The sequence below is a fragment of the Monodelphis domestica genome, chromosome 6 (genome assembly GCF_027887165.1).
Source record: "Monodelphis domestica isolate mMonDom1 chromosome 6, mMonDom1.pri, whole genome shotgun sequence".
In the NCBI taxonomy this organism is placed as follows: Eukaryota; Metazoa; Chordata; class Mammalia; order Didelphimorphia; family Didelphidae; genus Monodelphis; species Monodelphis domestica.
In genome coordinates, this window is record NC_077232.1 from 233,484,535 (window position 1) to 233,499,988 (window position 15,454).

The 15,454-nt window shown below is 36.5% G+C and overlaps 1 protein-coding gene across 3 annotated transcripts in view; it reads right to left on the reverse strand.

Annotated features, from left to right (window-relative positions):
• The window catches only part of PDLIM3 (PDZ and LIM domain 3), a 54,670-nt gene that overhangs the window by 7,306 nt on the left and 31,910 nt on the right, over positions 1-15,454 (reverse strand). Inside the window, exons 4-5 of one of the 3 annotated variants that reach the window (XM_001363108.4) lie at positions 7,689-7,756; positions 158-421 (exon numbers count right to left, since the gene is read on the reverse strand). In XM_001363108.4, the coding sequence (XP_001363145.1) occupies positions 158-421; positions 7,689-7,756 (332 nt within the window). Of the gene's footprint in view, positions 1-157; positions 422-7,688; positions 7,757-8,132; positions 8,321-15,454 lie in introns of all 3 variants that reach the window. The other 2 variants (XM_001363191.4, XM_007496036.3) reach the window with 2 other exon arrangements.

Below are 15,454 nucleotides of genomic sequence, written 5' to 3' on the forward strand. Positions count from 1 at the left end.
CGATTGGCAACATATTGGATTTTTATCTTTTCTACTTCTTCTAATATCTTTCAATTTAGGAAAACTTGTACAAGTCAGCGTTAAAGCACACCATCATGCAAGACATCCTCCATGCATTTTGGTCAGCGTGCTCATAGTCCATGCGGGCACTGATTACCTCATTGGGGGTGTTTCCCCCAGGGCTGTAGAAACCTGACCCTGCAGGGTTTCCATAATATTGTCATCTGAGTACAACTGCATGGGTGTATTAAACTGAGCATGAACAATCTTCACACCAGGAAGTTCCATTTCCAAGGGAATGTTAGGGGCCATCTTGGCAGCAACTTTCAAGTCACCTGGGCAAATAGTGCTAACCGTACTGACAGATGAAGGGGTGCTACGTCCGCTGCCACAATCAATGCCGGAGGGAGTGCTGCATCCACTGTGTTAATATTAACCCATTATGGAAAGACGACCCAGGAAATCAGGGGACATAGACACAAGGCAAAATAAAGAACAGATGCAAAGAGGTTAAACAGTATCAAAAAAAGAAAGAAAGAGGTGAATTATAGCAAAACAGGAAAGCAAAAGTATATTGATTCCAGCCAAATCTGACTTTTTTTTTTTTAAGGAAAGGGTAAAAAAAGAGGAACAATTAGGGGGAAAATTCCATGCCTTCAAAATTGAAAACAGAAAATAAATGAAATCAGAGGTGACTACTGCATGGCTATCAGGAAGTATGGGGTCTGAACCTGTGATTTCTTTAGTTTGAGGTACTTCCAGTGTGGAAACTCCCTTCACAGATGCAGATTTGTTATTCATCTGGGAATTATGGATTTAGAAAGCTGGTACTGAGAGATTGTCACTTGCCCTTGATCACACAGGATCTGAACTAGAGGTCTATCTGAACAAACCTCAAAAGAATTGCACACCTTTGTTCAGAGTACAGGCAATGAAAATCAATGCCACCAAACTGCTCTTCTTATTTAGGACAAATATTTTAAATAATCTTTTGTTGAGAATTAAACTAAAGAGGGATCATGTGCAAGGTCAAACAGGCTGGACATTCTTTTGCAATTCTGAATTGCCACATTTAAAGAACAAATAAATAACCTTCACAAGTAGTTGCTAAGCAGAGCAGGCAAGAAAATCTGTTTAAGTAACTAGGTTATGGATTGTGATTTTTGAAAAAAAGAAAAGAAAATTGTCTTCCACTTGGGCAAATCTGATGCAGTTAGGTTGTTAGTTCCTGAATTTTAGGATGTTCTGAAGTAAGGTATCTTTTAAAACTTTTTTCTTTAAACTTACACAATACAGTTGTATTTGCTGTTGGTTTACAATTTGTTTAGATTCTTTAAACAGAGAGTGGCTTGTGGCTTTTCAATTTTGTAAAAATGTGGCTTTCTTTGCTGTTGTTTTACAATTTGAACAAAGACTTAATGTCTCATAATTGAAGTCCCAGGTCTCAACAAACAACTTTGTCAATACCTTGAGAAATCCTCCCAGAAAACTTTAGAAATTTTTTTTTTAGGAAAATCAAATAACTGGATAAGTTCACTCACTGACTTGCCTGTAGGTAGCCAGTTTTATAATTTGAGGTTATTAATCCCAAAGCTGCTTCTGCCAATATCCACTTTTTGAGATTGTTTCTTGAGCATTAGGGATGCATGCAGAAGAAATTCCCTATTCGAATCTACAGGATACTAGCAGGCTCCCATGTTCTGAGTTCTAATAAACAGTCAAAGTTCCAGCCTTGATGATCCAAGCTTTCCTTTGCAGGATATGTGTGGACTCCCATGTGTGAATTTTGGGAAGAGATTGCCTGAGATATTAAAGTCTTGAAGATTTTTCTGTTGAAGCTACAGTGTTATTTCACAGAACCCCACTATCAGGGACAGAAGATTTAGAAGTGGTAGGGACTTTAGAGACTGTAATTCCCCCCCTTCCATTTTACAGATTAGGCAAGTTAAGTCCAAGGGAAGTAAGACAATTTGTCATGGTCACATAGGTAGTAATTATTACAGCCAGGATTCTAATTATAAATCCAATGTTCTTGCCATGATATCACACTTTTCTTATATTACAGGCTCATAAAATCATAAATTTGAAGCTTTAAGGGACCTTAAAGGCTATCTAGTCCAACTTCTTTATTTGACAGATGAAGAACCAAGGCCCAAAGGGTTTAAGTGTCCACATGGATGCTTACAGAGCCAGAATTTGAACCCAGAACTTCTGATTCCAAATATAGTAATCTCTCCACTGTACTGGGTTGAATGATTTCCTTTATATATGTGTGGTTTTTTACATGACATTTATGTAGGATCATCTAATTTTAAGTAAAACTTCTCATGTCTTATAAACACATGAAAATCAATAGAAAACAGCTATTAATTAAAATTCTACTCAATAAATTGGAAGTGCTGATTGTGTGCTACTTTCTGAAAAAGCCAGGCAAAATTGAAAAAGAGGAGACAATCCCCATATTCAATCAATAATCAATCAACACAAATGAGGAATCTACTATATGTTAGGGACTGTACTAAGCACTAATTCTTCTTCAGAGCCAGGCAAGAAAAGAGACAATGAGCCAGTCCAAATCTACATATCACTAGCAGAATACAACATGCCAGGTGCTTTTAGAAGGAAAGCACCTATGAGTACATTTGATGAAGAAAATCGTCCCATGAAAGGATTAAAAGAAGGTCTATTCACAGATGTCAGTAGCAATGAACAGCATATTGTTAATATGAATCTTTTTTATGATTGCCATTTGGGTCTTTGTGCTCAATTGAAGTCATACCTCACAATCAATATTTTCCCAGGAACAATGTTCAAAGCTTTGGATTTCTCTACTAACTTTAGAGCTAGGAGGGTACTGCTTAATCTCACCAATAAACCATAAATTGAAGAAGCATCCTGGACCTTTTGGTTAATGTTGATAATCCAGAAAATTCATTTAGATTTGTTCATTTTGTAAGCTATTCAATGGCATAGTGGAATGAGGCATGTTAATGGGTTTTGGTTTCAATTGTAATATTTACTAGCTCTGTAACTTTAAGGAAACCATTTAATTTCTGCCTCAGTTTCCTTTAAATTCCTATAAAATGAGAATAATTATATTATTGAAAGCACTAACTAATAATGGAACAATTAATATTTACGGTGAGTGGATATATGGCATGATGGATAGCTGTTTAGCCTAGGAGTCACTTTAAGTCTTACCTCCAAAACATATTAAGTGAGTGACTACAACTAGCAAATCACTTAATTTCTTATTGAGTATCTGAGACAGTTTTCCAAGGATCTGCGTTGGGAGGGAAATCTCTTTGCTAAGACTTCCCTTTACTAATGAACTCACACATGTCCAGTACAAAAAAATATGAGTAATACTCATAATTCGCAAGTGTCTATCATTAGTAAGACTATATGAAGAAACAAATATAAGTTAGTTGTGAACCTGACCTCAATTTGATCTTCTTTATTGCTTAGAAATTAGACAGATAATAACAATTTTTCACTTATTCCACATAGGGACAGTTTAAAACTGGATTGACAAAATGGATGATGAATGTGATATGCCCCGCCAAAACTCAAATGGTACTCTGTACCTGGGGCTGTCTCAAAACCGAACAAATAATAGGACTGGTATTTCCAAATCCTTATAGCCTGACTTGTTTTGCTAGAGGAGGTGGGGTAGAAGCTCTCTGTGTTCTGATTCAGGCATGGCCATTACAGAGAGACATTAGCTTGCCAAATTGTTAGCTATGAAAGCCTGAAACAGCTGGTTTAATCCTGGGAATATCTGGCTCTAACCAGTGAACTAATTATACCTTCACCAAGAAGAGTTTGGCTTGACAGTTCTGTTAGATTCTCCTAACCTGAAAAGGTTATGAAGATTGTTTAAAGCCATTTCTTCGTCAACCAAGCAATCAAGGAAATGAATGAATATATGTCAAATGTGTGGCTTTTCACTGATTATTCCCCAATGCCTGGAATTCTCCCCCCTTTCATCTCTGCCTTCTGGTCTCCCTGCCTTCATTCAAGTCCTGGCTAAAATCTCACTTTCCCAGATCTCTCTTAATTTTAGAACCTTCTCTCTGTTCTTTCTTTCTTTTTTATGTTTTACAGTGCTTTTTATTTTATATTATTTTATTTATTTTTTTGAAAAATTTATTTAATTAGTCAATTTAGAATATTTTCCCTTGGTTACAAGAATCATATTCTTTCCCTTGCCTCTTCTCACCCCCTCCTGTAGCTGATGCACAATTCCACTGGGTTTTACATGTTTCCTTGGTCAAATCTGTTATTTATTTCTAATTGATCCTGTACATAGCTTGTCTCTACATAATTGTTTGAATGTTTGCGATTGTGCATCCCTTGAGAACAGGGACTGTTTTTTACCTTTCTTTGTGCCTTAGTAAGGTATCTGGCACATAGTAGGTAATTATTAAATGCTTATTGGCTGACCAATTAGATGAGGTGAAGATAAAGATGGGATATGGATGGGGATAATAATTCGCTTGAGGTGAGTTTGCTGCAAATTTGGCCAAATAGAATCATTGCAACTTATTAAAAAGTCTTTCAAACAATTTTGGAAGAACTCCAGTCCATGGCAATGGCTGATAATGCAGTATGCTACCCACCTCCTAAAACCCAGGAATACCATAATGGTGGTGGGAAACTTGCTTTCAATATTTCTGGGTGTGCCAAGGATCACCTCATGAGCTAGAAAAATAGATAGTGATGGGTCTACTTTATCCTATAAAGAGGGAAAGCTAGCTTCCTTGGGATGCCTAGAGCCTCCTCAGATTCCTTTGGGAAAAATCATTCATAATTCTTTGTCCCAGGATATATATGTATATATGCATACATATATAATATACTTTCATAAATATATGGATATTTTTTGGAATTAGATGCTATTAGACCCATTTTGCATATGAGTTGATTGAGGCAGAGATTAAATGATGCAAGTATGATATTAGAAAATAAGTATTGTTTTATTAGTTTAGGGATAAAATGTAGAGTGCTGGCTTGAGAAAGAATTGTAGTTTGAAGCAGAGCTGAGAGAGCATGTTGATTTCAGATGTTGAGAGTTATAACCATTTTTTTCTGTATCAATTACTCTCTCTGGCAATTGGGAATTGCTCTCTGGCAGTTGGCAGAGACACACTCTCAAGAGACTCTCTTTCAGGGCTGGAGGAAGTAACATCTTTGCCTCTCTCTCTGTCTGAGGTAAAGATCTGAAGGAGCTCAGTGTTTTCCTTTCCCAAATTTGGAAACACTATTGAATATCTATTGTAGTTTTTATATATTGTTTAACTGAGAAGACCAAAGAAAAACCTAGTCTTTGGTTTGGACTCTGGGTCTGTTAAGACTCAGAGTCCTAACTGGATTCTTGTCGAGACTCAACCAGCTAGCCTTTGCTACTTTATAATTTGAAGGTGAAGTTAAGAATTATAAGGATAACAGTGGTAGTTTTTATTTAGATAGTATAAATTTGGGTTAGTCAGATCAGAGAGGATTAGTGTAGCCTGTGAATCACAGGAGAAGTGGTTCCTCACTGAACCAGGGAGTTTATTTGGGTGGATTTAGAATCCCTTAGAATTAGAAATCCTTCTTTATACTTATATATTTCAATAAATATTTTATTTTTATAAGAGTCTCTTTAGCGTCCTTGAGCCTGATCCTGAAGGGAAGTTCACATTTGAGCTTCACTTCATCATTGAGGATAGTTTTGATTACATCTGTCAAAAGTATCCAAACAGTTTTGAACCTATATTGTACAGTTTTTCCATCTAAATATTTTATTTTTATAATTCACCAATTTATTTTTACAATGATGATCAGACACATACAACTAGTAAGTGGACTGAGGCAAAATTTAGACTCAGGTCTTAGCATCTCCAGTTCCAGTATTCTATTTACTATACCACCAAGCTGCCTTTAAGTTCATCAACCAACTCTTTTATTTTACTGACGAGGAAACCAAGTCTGATAGGGGCTAAGTGACTTGTCACCCAGGTAATAAGTAACAGAGCTGGGAGATCATATTTAGATCCTCTGATTCTGTGTCTTGTACTCTTTTTTTTTTTTTAACCACATAACTACTGCTAAGTTCTTTGAAGGCTTGTTTAAAAAGTAAAATATACTTGTTTACTTTAATTAATTCTATTAGTTGTCATCTGTAGGATTGATTAGGGAAAATAGTTGGACATGGAGAAAGACCTGGTAGAAGTGACTTGAGGAAACAGGAAGGCAGAGGCAAGGGGATAATGAGGAATGAAGAAGACAAAGGGACAACTGAAAAATTGGGAAAGTTTGGGGAGGAGACAGTGGAATTCTCCTCCAAAGCCACTGCATTAGTCTTTCACGTTTTATTTGAGATCATTCTATCCCTTGTCCCTATAGTGGTGTTTTGGCCTGTGTTGGAAAAATCCATCTTCCTCTTTGAGGAGGTAGTAGGACCCTGATGGTAGCCACAGAGTTTCTGTGCTGTCATGGAACCCATCAACAATACTTTGGTCCTATTTCTGGTTGTTCAATCAATCAACTGAGAAGAAAAGGCCTGGGTTATAAGAGTCACTGATCTCCCTTCACTTCTCAAGGCCTTATTCACACAAGAAACTGGCAGTTTCCATTTTGGATATAGGATAGTTTTCCAAAGGACATTTGAAAAGACTGTACAAGTTGTAAGTAGTTCACCTCTCTATTGGATAGTCTCCTCTGTCAAGGCATTGAGACAAACCTGTTAATGTGTAAATTATTCTATTACTCATTCCAACCCAATCCAATTGCTTAGAAATTGAAGCCTCAAATCCTTTTTCTATTCCTTTTCTTGAGCCTCCATTACAATCCCTCTTTCATTTTAGCAATCCATTGTAACAAATGGTAATTAGATAAATATTAAAGTGTGCAAAGTATTGTGGGAGCTTAGATGATCTAGAAGAATGCAAACTCTTAAAAATGCTTTTAAAGCAGGGGCTAGAGCTACTAGTAGGTCTATGCAGAGGACCTCTCCTGAGAAACCTGTAATATAGCTAGAAGGTATGGAAATGGATAGGGTTATATTTATAATGGTATGAAAGTCCTTCTTACTGTGTAAATTAAATGTTTTCTATTTTAATGATTAATTATAACAGTTATTATATATAATATATTTAATAGTCAACATACAATATACTAGATAAATAATTATTTTAATAATAATGACTAATAATCTATTAGTTGCTATCTCTAGGATTGGGCAAGAAAAAGGGAGAACATGTGGACATGGAGAAAAGCTTGGAAGAAGTGAGTTGAGGAAACAGGGAGATAGAATACTTCCTGCCTTCCCCACAACTTTCAGGGATATGCTTCCCTTTTCATTTTTGACTAGGTGCTTCTGCCCTGGTGCCATGTGGATTGTGAGACTCAGAAGGTCAAAGGATTCTGGATACGATCCCCAAATTAGCAAGTGCATTAGTTAAAAATATCTATGTTGATAGCTGAAAATTGCATAGCTCCATAAGTGCCAGCATTTTCTCTTGAAGCGGGTTATAGTGATGCTGTAGCAAACATCTCCCCCCACTCCCACCATAGGCTTAAAAATGAGCCCATGTCACTCAAAGACAATATCAGACATCCTAAAATCACACTCCTTTGGTTATTAGTAAGAATGAGTTAAAACCAGCATGCATTCCCTAGTGCACACTGGTAAAACTTATGACCTGCTTCGGCCTGGGAGTATGAAAGGTTTGGGCCGAATATTGTGCTTGTGTTCAAAGTAGTTCACATCCTGTAAAAACAAAGGATTAAAAAAAAACAATAGCACAAACAAAGTCAGCAAAGATTTATTTTCAGATGTAATCGAGAGAACACAAATTTTGTCAATAAGTCTGTTATTAAAATGATAAATCCTGAAGAGAAGTCATGAATTCACTATGGCTATGCAAGGACGATGGTCTCATTTCTTTATCACATCCAGATGTTCAAGAGCTCTTGAACAATAGAGTAGAGCTTTGGATGAATATTTATTCAAGTGTCTGATTTTATATGACTTTTTCAAGAATAGAAAAAAAAAAAGAACAGCAAGAGCTGGACTTTCAGGTGCAAACAGAATGGTAACATCACCATCAAAAGCATTCATGGACAGAAGCTCAGTCAATACTTACCTTTGAGGTGAACTAGGAATAAGACCCCGTAGCTGTCCATGCAGTGCATCTTGAATATTGCCTGAAGAATAGAGCCCAATTGGCGAATTATAGGAGGAGCTCACTACCTGCCTTTTGTCATCGATATTTGCTGCTGCAACAAAAGGCTGTGCCCTTCTGTTGTGAGCGGTACCAATAGGCTTGAATTCCTGTATGTGTTGGGCAGACAAAATACACAGAGCCACAAATACACAATAAAGCGGTTAATGAGCAAAAATCAATAGCTTGGTGTTTGTTAATCTCAGCATCTTTAATATCCATTATGGCATTCATGGACTGATTCAAGAAGCAATTAGACATCCAAAAATTCTATTATTTTCTATAAAATTTCGCCTGGTAAATGGGAAAATCCAGTGTCACTTAGACACCTAATAACCAGAGGGGTGAAGGAGGTGATATGGGTACAACAATCATCCAGCTGCTATGTTATTTGTCAGTGCTCTATGAACTTCTTTCACATGTACAATTCTAAGGAAATTGTAGGTGAAGAATTCAAATCATTCCTATACATAAAAGTCCAGTGCCCAGTCACTTAATAAATGGAAAACCTACTGGCACAAATTTAAGTATCTTTAAAAAACCAGTTGAAGTGGGAGAAAAATTGCTGGATTTGGAGTCAGAGAATTTGGGTGGGAATTCTGGTTCCATCTCTACCTCTGCGATCTAAGGCAGGTCACCACTTCTCAGGGTCTCAGTTTTCTCATTGATATAGTAAAGGAATTCGATCTACTAAGGTCCCTTCTAGTTCTAGTTTTATAATTCTATAAACTGTCATTAATTAAATTCTTTTTTCTAAATGAGAAGGTTCTGTTTCCCAGACAATTTAGAGTAATTGGCATCCTTTGGGTTTCTTTAGTGGTTTTCCATTTGAGGTGGAGGGAGGTCCTGGGGAAGATGGAAGGTTTAAATGAATGTCTCAGTTAACAGCCCCTCTGTTCTAATGTTTAACAAAGTGACAGTTTCTGTGCTACCTTTATAAAGATGCTTTGTGTTTCAGCTCCAACCCTGGACCATTTTTCTGAGAAATACTACATATCTATCAGAACACCTGAAGGACTGGACTTCAGAGATAGCAGTTTAGAGCATTTCACACCATGCATCAGTATCTAAACAAATAAATAGATGAGCCTTGCTTTGACAATTCTCTAACTGGGGTTTGGTTTAGTATCCTTTCCTCAAAGGAGCAATTTGATTTGTGGGAGCTTATTCCTTTTCCCTTCTAGAGCCATGTTGTCGTTATTTTCTTTCGAAGCAGAAGGAAATCATTAAAACCTAAGGGAATGCTACAATGGATGGAAGCCAGTTCCCATGACTAAATCTTCCCATTCTGGCAAAATTAACAAGATAAATCTTTGTAAAAATATTTTCATTCATACATTTTAAGTAGATAGTAACTTCATCTATGTTTGTGCTGATTTTGTGTTGCAATGTGTTGCAGAAATCTGCCAAATGTTTGAAAAAATATGTGATTAATCCAAATTGGGACATTTTGTCATGGGAGAAAAATCACTTTGCTGTCACAGTAAGCTGTAGTGGGACTCTTAGCAAGTTCCATTCTCCTTCTTGTCATGGGAGGCCCTGAAAGCTCCCAGACTCTCAGATGGCTGTGGAAGGGAGAGTGACTATCTGCTGGAAATGAGAGGTTCTCTTCCCTGGATTTAAAAACTGCGCTCTGAAAATACCACGGATGTATGTCTGACAGGAAGGATGGGAAGAGAGCTAGGAGTTGCTTCTCCTGGCTATCTCTGGATGCCTCCTGAACCCCTCTGACAACACACTTTCTGTATTTTTAGGAGACCAGTCAGAGGATGGTTTTATCCCAGTATTTAACTCAATATAATAGGGAGTTCAGTTTTAAATGAAACCTTTTTGAGGACTTGGACTGCACTAATTTTTGCTTCTGTCTTTGTCTCCTTAGCATCTAGTTTGGTGACTTGAACTTCTTTTTGGTCTGTACCTGTTAAATCACCTGTTCACAGGGATCCCAGTGAGGTGAATCCCTCCACCAATCTGGTAACCTTAAGCATCGTTTAGTCTTGGAGAGTTGTCTGGGGGCCTGAGAGATTAGGTGACTTGTTCAGTTGGTGTTGTAACCAGAACTTGAACTCATTATTTTTTCCTGACTGGTCAAACCTCTATCTATAATGCCATAATCCACTAGATTATTAATTTAATCTATATTAAAGCATTAATTCAAATGAATAATTAGATGTAATTTAAGGCAGTTTCTGAGTCTCAACCCCTCTAGCACAGTAAGCATACAATTCCTTGATACATCCAACTCCAAAGAATTCATCTTCTATCTTCTTTGGTCATATAAGAGGCATTGTGGAATAGTAGATAGAATGCTGGGCTTCGAATCATGAAGACCTGTGTTCAAATTCTGCCTCAAACTTTTACTGTGTATTAACCTGGGCAAATCACAACTTCTGTGCATCTTTTTCCTTAGCTATAAAATGCAGTGGTGTAGACTTGGTGGTTTTTAAGTTCTCTTCAAGTTTTAAATGATCTATTTATTGTCCTTAGGACTCTAGACCTTGCTAACTCATGACACTGCACTGACTAGTAGAACAAAGTTAAAATTAATTTCTTTATTCTTAGTCCTAAAACTAAATAATATACCTTGGTTATAGGACTCTGAGCTTAACTATTCCATATGTTTAGGCAATTATCTAAGACTAGTTTGGTGGAATACTTGCTTTTTCACTGAAAGCTTCCTACACAGATGAAATTATAGTTTATAGGGTAAGATATCTAGACTTAGAAAAGACCTCAGAGACCTTGTATTTCAATACTCTCATTCAATAGAAAAAGAAACTTAGGTCCAAAGAGGTTGAATTTTGACGGTCATAAAGGAAGTGAAAGAGGAGGGATTTGAATCCAGATCCTCTAATTTCAAAGTCTTCTAGAGACAAGACTCTACTTTCCATTTTACCACACTCCCTCAAAAAAAATAGATAGATGATTTATTGAAATAGAAGACTCAAATAGTCTGAGAATTAATATAAATAATGAAAATTAAGGATTAATTTAAAAATTATATAAATGCTTGGGTCTATGGTCACACTAGTACAGAAACTCCTACTAATGTAAATGTGTAACCTTTGGTAACTTATGGTCTTATAGAATTACTTAGGCAATTGGGATATTTTCTAAAAAATTCTAATTAATTAATTAGTTAAGTTAAAATTCCTATAACTGGGATATTAAGTAATCAGCCCATGACCTAAAATTAGCCCATGTTAGAAGTACTTGAGCCTAGATCTTCCTGATTCCAAGGTCAATCCTTCTCCAATATTTTAAACTGATTAATAAAAATCATTAAAAATAGACCAACAATATGAATTGTTTTGTGAAAAAAGCATTGGAGTTGGAATAAAGAGGCTTGGCTCTTTCTAGTCTTGCTCTGCCTTTGTGTGACCGTAGCCAAATTGTTCATCTTTTAGGGCTAGACATGATTATTCTATGGTTCCTCTTAATGCTACCAGTCTGAATTCATAGACCCCTTAATGAGAGTCACAGACCAGATTGCAGAAATGATCTAAACTCCTGGTTGGGCCACCCAGAACATCCGTTTAAAAAAAATTAAAGAAGTTGTAGAATCATTCATTTTTCTAATTGTCTTGAAATATATGAAATAATTGGCATGTGAAACATGAGTATTTAAAATTTGATACTTCCTAAGGAATACTGTTTATTGAAAAGAAATATTTAAAAGCATTGTTTCCTGAGAAAAGTGGGCTGCAATTATCCACAGGGCATATTGGAGAGTTTCAATGAAGGAAAAAGAAGAATTTAGCATTGAGGTTCACCATTCCATCTACTTGTTACTTAGTGGTTGACAAATAACAACTCACTCTTGTATAAGGTGCAAAGTGCTATGCTCCTAACAAGTAGGTGAGTTAGGTACTATTGCCAGCTTCATTTTCTAGATGAAGAGGCTAAAGGTTAGAGACATTATCTGAATTGACCAGAACTAAAAGGCTGGATTTGAACCCAGATCTCCTAACTGTAGGCACTATTTCGACTGGGCATCCTATCTCTTATAATGAAAAGGCATAAAAAAATCATTCTTTAGTTAAACCAGTTGCATAATATGATGTTATAGTTAGTTATGCTTCAATATCTTTTGTCCTGGAACACATTAGTACCACAAAATGTCAATAGCAAAACATACAGCAGGAAAAATAGTCCAGCTCTTGTGTTTGTCCTACCTAAACCAAGTTTTTCAAGTTTTTCCTATATTTCCTGGTAGCAACCTATGAGTTTTTACTTTATTTTGGAATTTCCAAATACTAAATCATAAAAGAAAAAGGAGAATGAATGAAATGCCATCTCAAACACAGTATCTTTCCTTTCTTTCCCAAGCAAAGGAAACTGTTGATTTTGGAGGGAACATAACACTTAATTAACTTTATTAACATCCTAGAGCAAATTTGGCTGGAGGCTCACCCATTGTTCACTTTTAATTGGAATGACTTAATAATTCCAACCCAAATCCTTTGTTTGGCTTAATTTGGGTATGATGAAAACTGGTTTGAGGTGGAATAGAACATCATGTTATGGTTCCTGATGGTTTAACAACTAAACCAGGGAAGGCTGATGAAGTGTTGGTTCAAATGGCATAATGGAAACTCTTAAACTCTTACTTGCTTGGATATTTAGGAACGTTCCCAAGCCATCTTCTCTCAGTGATCTTCTTTGGTACACACACACACACACACACACACACACACACACACACACACCTGTATACACTTAAATTATTAGGATATTTCAAATGTTTCTGTTGGACTTTTACAGATAAATTTCTTTGGTTCTTCATTTTGCTTTGTATATATAGACATGGCAATCATCTTCTAATAAATAGATGGGGTTTTCTTCTTGATACTTTTCAGCCTCTTGCCATTTGAGCTTGAGTCAAAATTAAAAGTATCTTTAGTGCCTGAAAAGAGTCTTTGACATCCTCTTACTCCAGATACTCAAAAGACATTTAACAATGGAAGCGGTACTGTTCGTGATTTGTTGGTGGTGGTTGCTGTTGAGTCATTTTTCAGTTGTGTCTGATCCTTGTGACTCCTTTGGGGTTTTCTTAGCAAAGATACTGGAGGGGGTTGTCATTTCTTTCATTTACAAATATTTTTGTAAATATATTTTACAAATTTTACAAAAAATTGATTTACAAATAAAGAACTGAGACCAATGGGAGTAAATGAACTTGCTCAGAGTCACACAGCTACTAGTAAGTGTCTGAGGCCAGATTTGAACTCAGGAAGACAAATCTTTCTGACTTCAGGCCCTGCACTCTGTTCACTGTACCACCCAGTTAATGATGGTTTGATTTAAGGACATATAAACTTAGGGGAAAGAGAAAAGAATTCTCCTCCTGCATTATTGTCTTGCTTTTGAAAACGAATGTTAAATTATGCTCAAGGATTCCTAGACAGAATTTCTCATTAAGTGGGAGGTTGGACTTATAAGGTCTCCTTCAACTTTAAGATTCTGAGTCTGCCTAATGCATATTTTTACCATTGCTGTTAAGTCCTGGATGTGTTTAATATTTTATTTCTCCAATTATTGTAGGACAATAATATTATGAAAGAAGGATAATTAGTAGCCTTCTCTGTATTAAGATTCATATTTCATTTGAGACTATTTACAATAGTAGGGAATCCACAGTATTAGAAAAGTGATTATGACTATAAAGACAAGCTTAATGCAATTAGGGTTATGTCTGCCTGATGTCATTCAATTGTTTTCAGTTGTCTGATTGTGACTCTATTTAGGGTTTTCTTGGCAAAGATACTGGAGTGGTTTTCTGTTGCTTTCTCCAGCGCATTTTTAAAGATGAAGGGACTGAATCAAACAGGATTAAAAGACTTGCCCAGGGTCATTCAACTCCTAAATGTCTGAGGCTGGATTTAAATTTCAGATCTTCCTGACTCCAGCCAGGTCCAGAGCTCCATCCACTCTATGGCTTAGCTGCCCAGTAGTATAATGGTTTTTTACTTTTTTTAGGAATTAAGACTTATATATGATTTGGAATGTTCAAAAGAGGCACTCCTCTCTGCATAGAAATGCCTTAATTAAGGAATCCTCTGGGACTTCATATCTTTTGTACACATTCAAAGGTATCTATGACCTCATCAATTTGGATATTCTCTCCAGTGATCTATAATAGTGACCCCATCCTCTCCCACATTCTCCTATAAATTTGCCCCAGGGAGCTTTGCACACAAAGTAGGCATTTAATCAGTGTTTATTATCTAATTGGTTGAAAAGCTCCCTTTACCATAGTTGTCTTGAACAGGAGAAGTCTGGAGAAGTTTAATTGTTCAGTGTTAGGTTTGTGGATAGCAGTGGATAGGAAAGGGAGCAGGGACATCTCAGGCATAAACATGTCAAAAGCAAGACAAGGGTTGGCCCCAGTTGAAGGGAGGGCTGAATTCCTGGGGTTTAAAAAGCCCAACGACTTGGACATCATAAAGGGGCCATCTGGGTCTGGCCTATATACAGGCTTTGTAACGAGCTGAGAAGTGGAACCAAGCAAAGAGGAGATGGAATGTTCACTATGGGGTCTCAGAGCCAGGGAGCTGTAACCTGCTTTGTCTGTAATGATGGATGGGACAAGAATGGAATTCACATTGTAGAATACAATTCCTTGTTGTTTAGATGATTATTATTTTTAACTAATGAAAAAAAATCAGGAAACAAAGTATGTCACTGGGACAAAGTTTTTTTTTTTTATCACATTGTTTTGACTGAAAATATGTATTTTAAAAATAAATTAATTGGAGGCAGCTAGGTGACTCAATGCTAATGATGGGAGGCCCTGGGTTCAAATGGGGCCTCAGACACTTCCTGGCTATGTGACCCTGGGCAAGTCATTTAATCTCCATTGCCTAGCCCTTACCACTTTTCTGCCTTGGAACCAATACACAATATTGGTTCCAAGATGGAAAGTAAGGGTTTAAAATACTTAAAAAAAAATAAATTGTCAACAAGATCTACCAGTTAGACCCTTGATTTGGGGACCCTGGTTTATTATTCATTAGCATGTAGTATAGCCTTAGGAAAGGCATGGTAAGTTGGTAAGATGTCTTAAATAACAATTGAAATTAACTGAAGAAACATTTATTTAGTGGCTGCTAAATGGAGGCAGTTTGGCAGTATAAAGTCAAGCTTTGAGGTCAAAAGGTTCAAATCCCATCTTTAAAACTTAACTACCTGTCTTGGTACCCTTGGTAAAGTCCTCTATCCTCCTGGGCTTCAATTTCTTCATC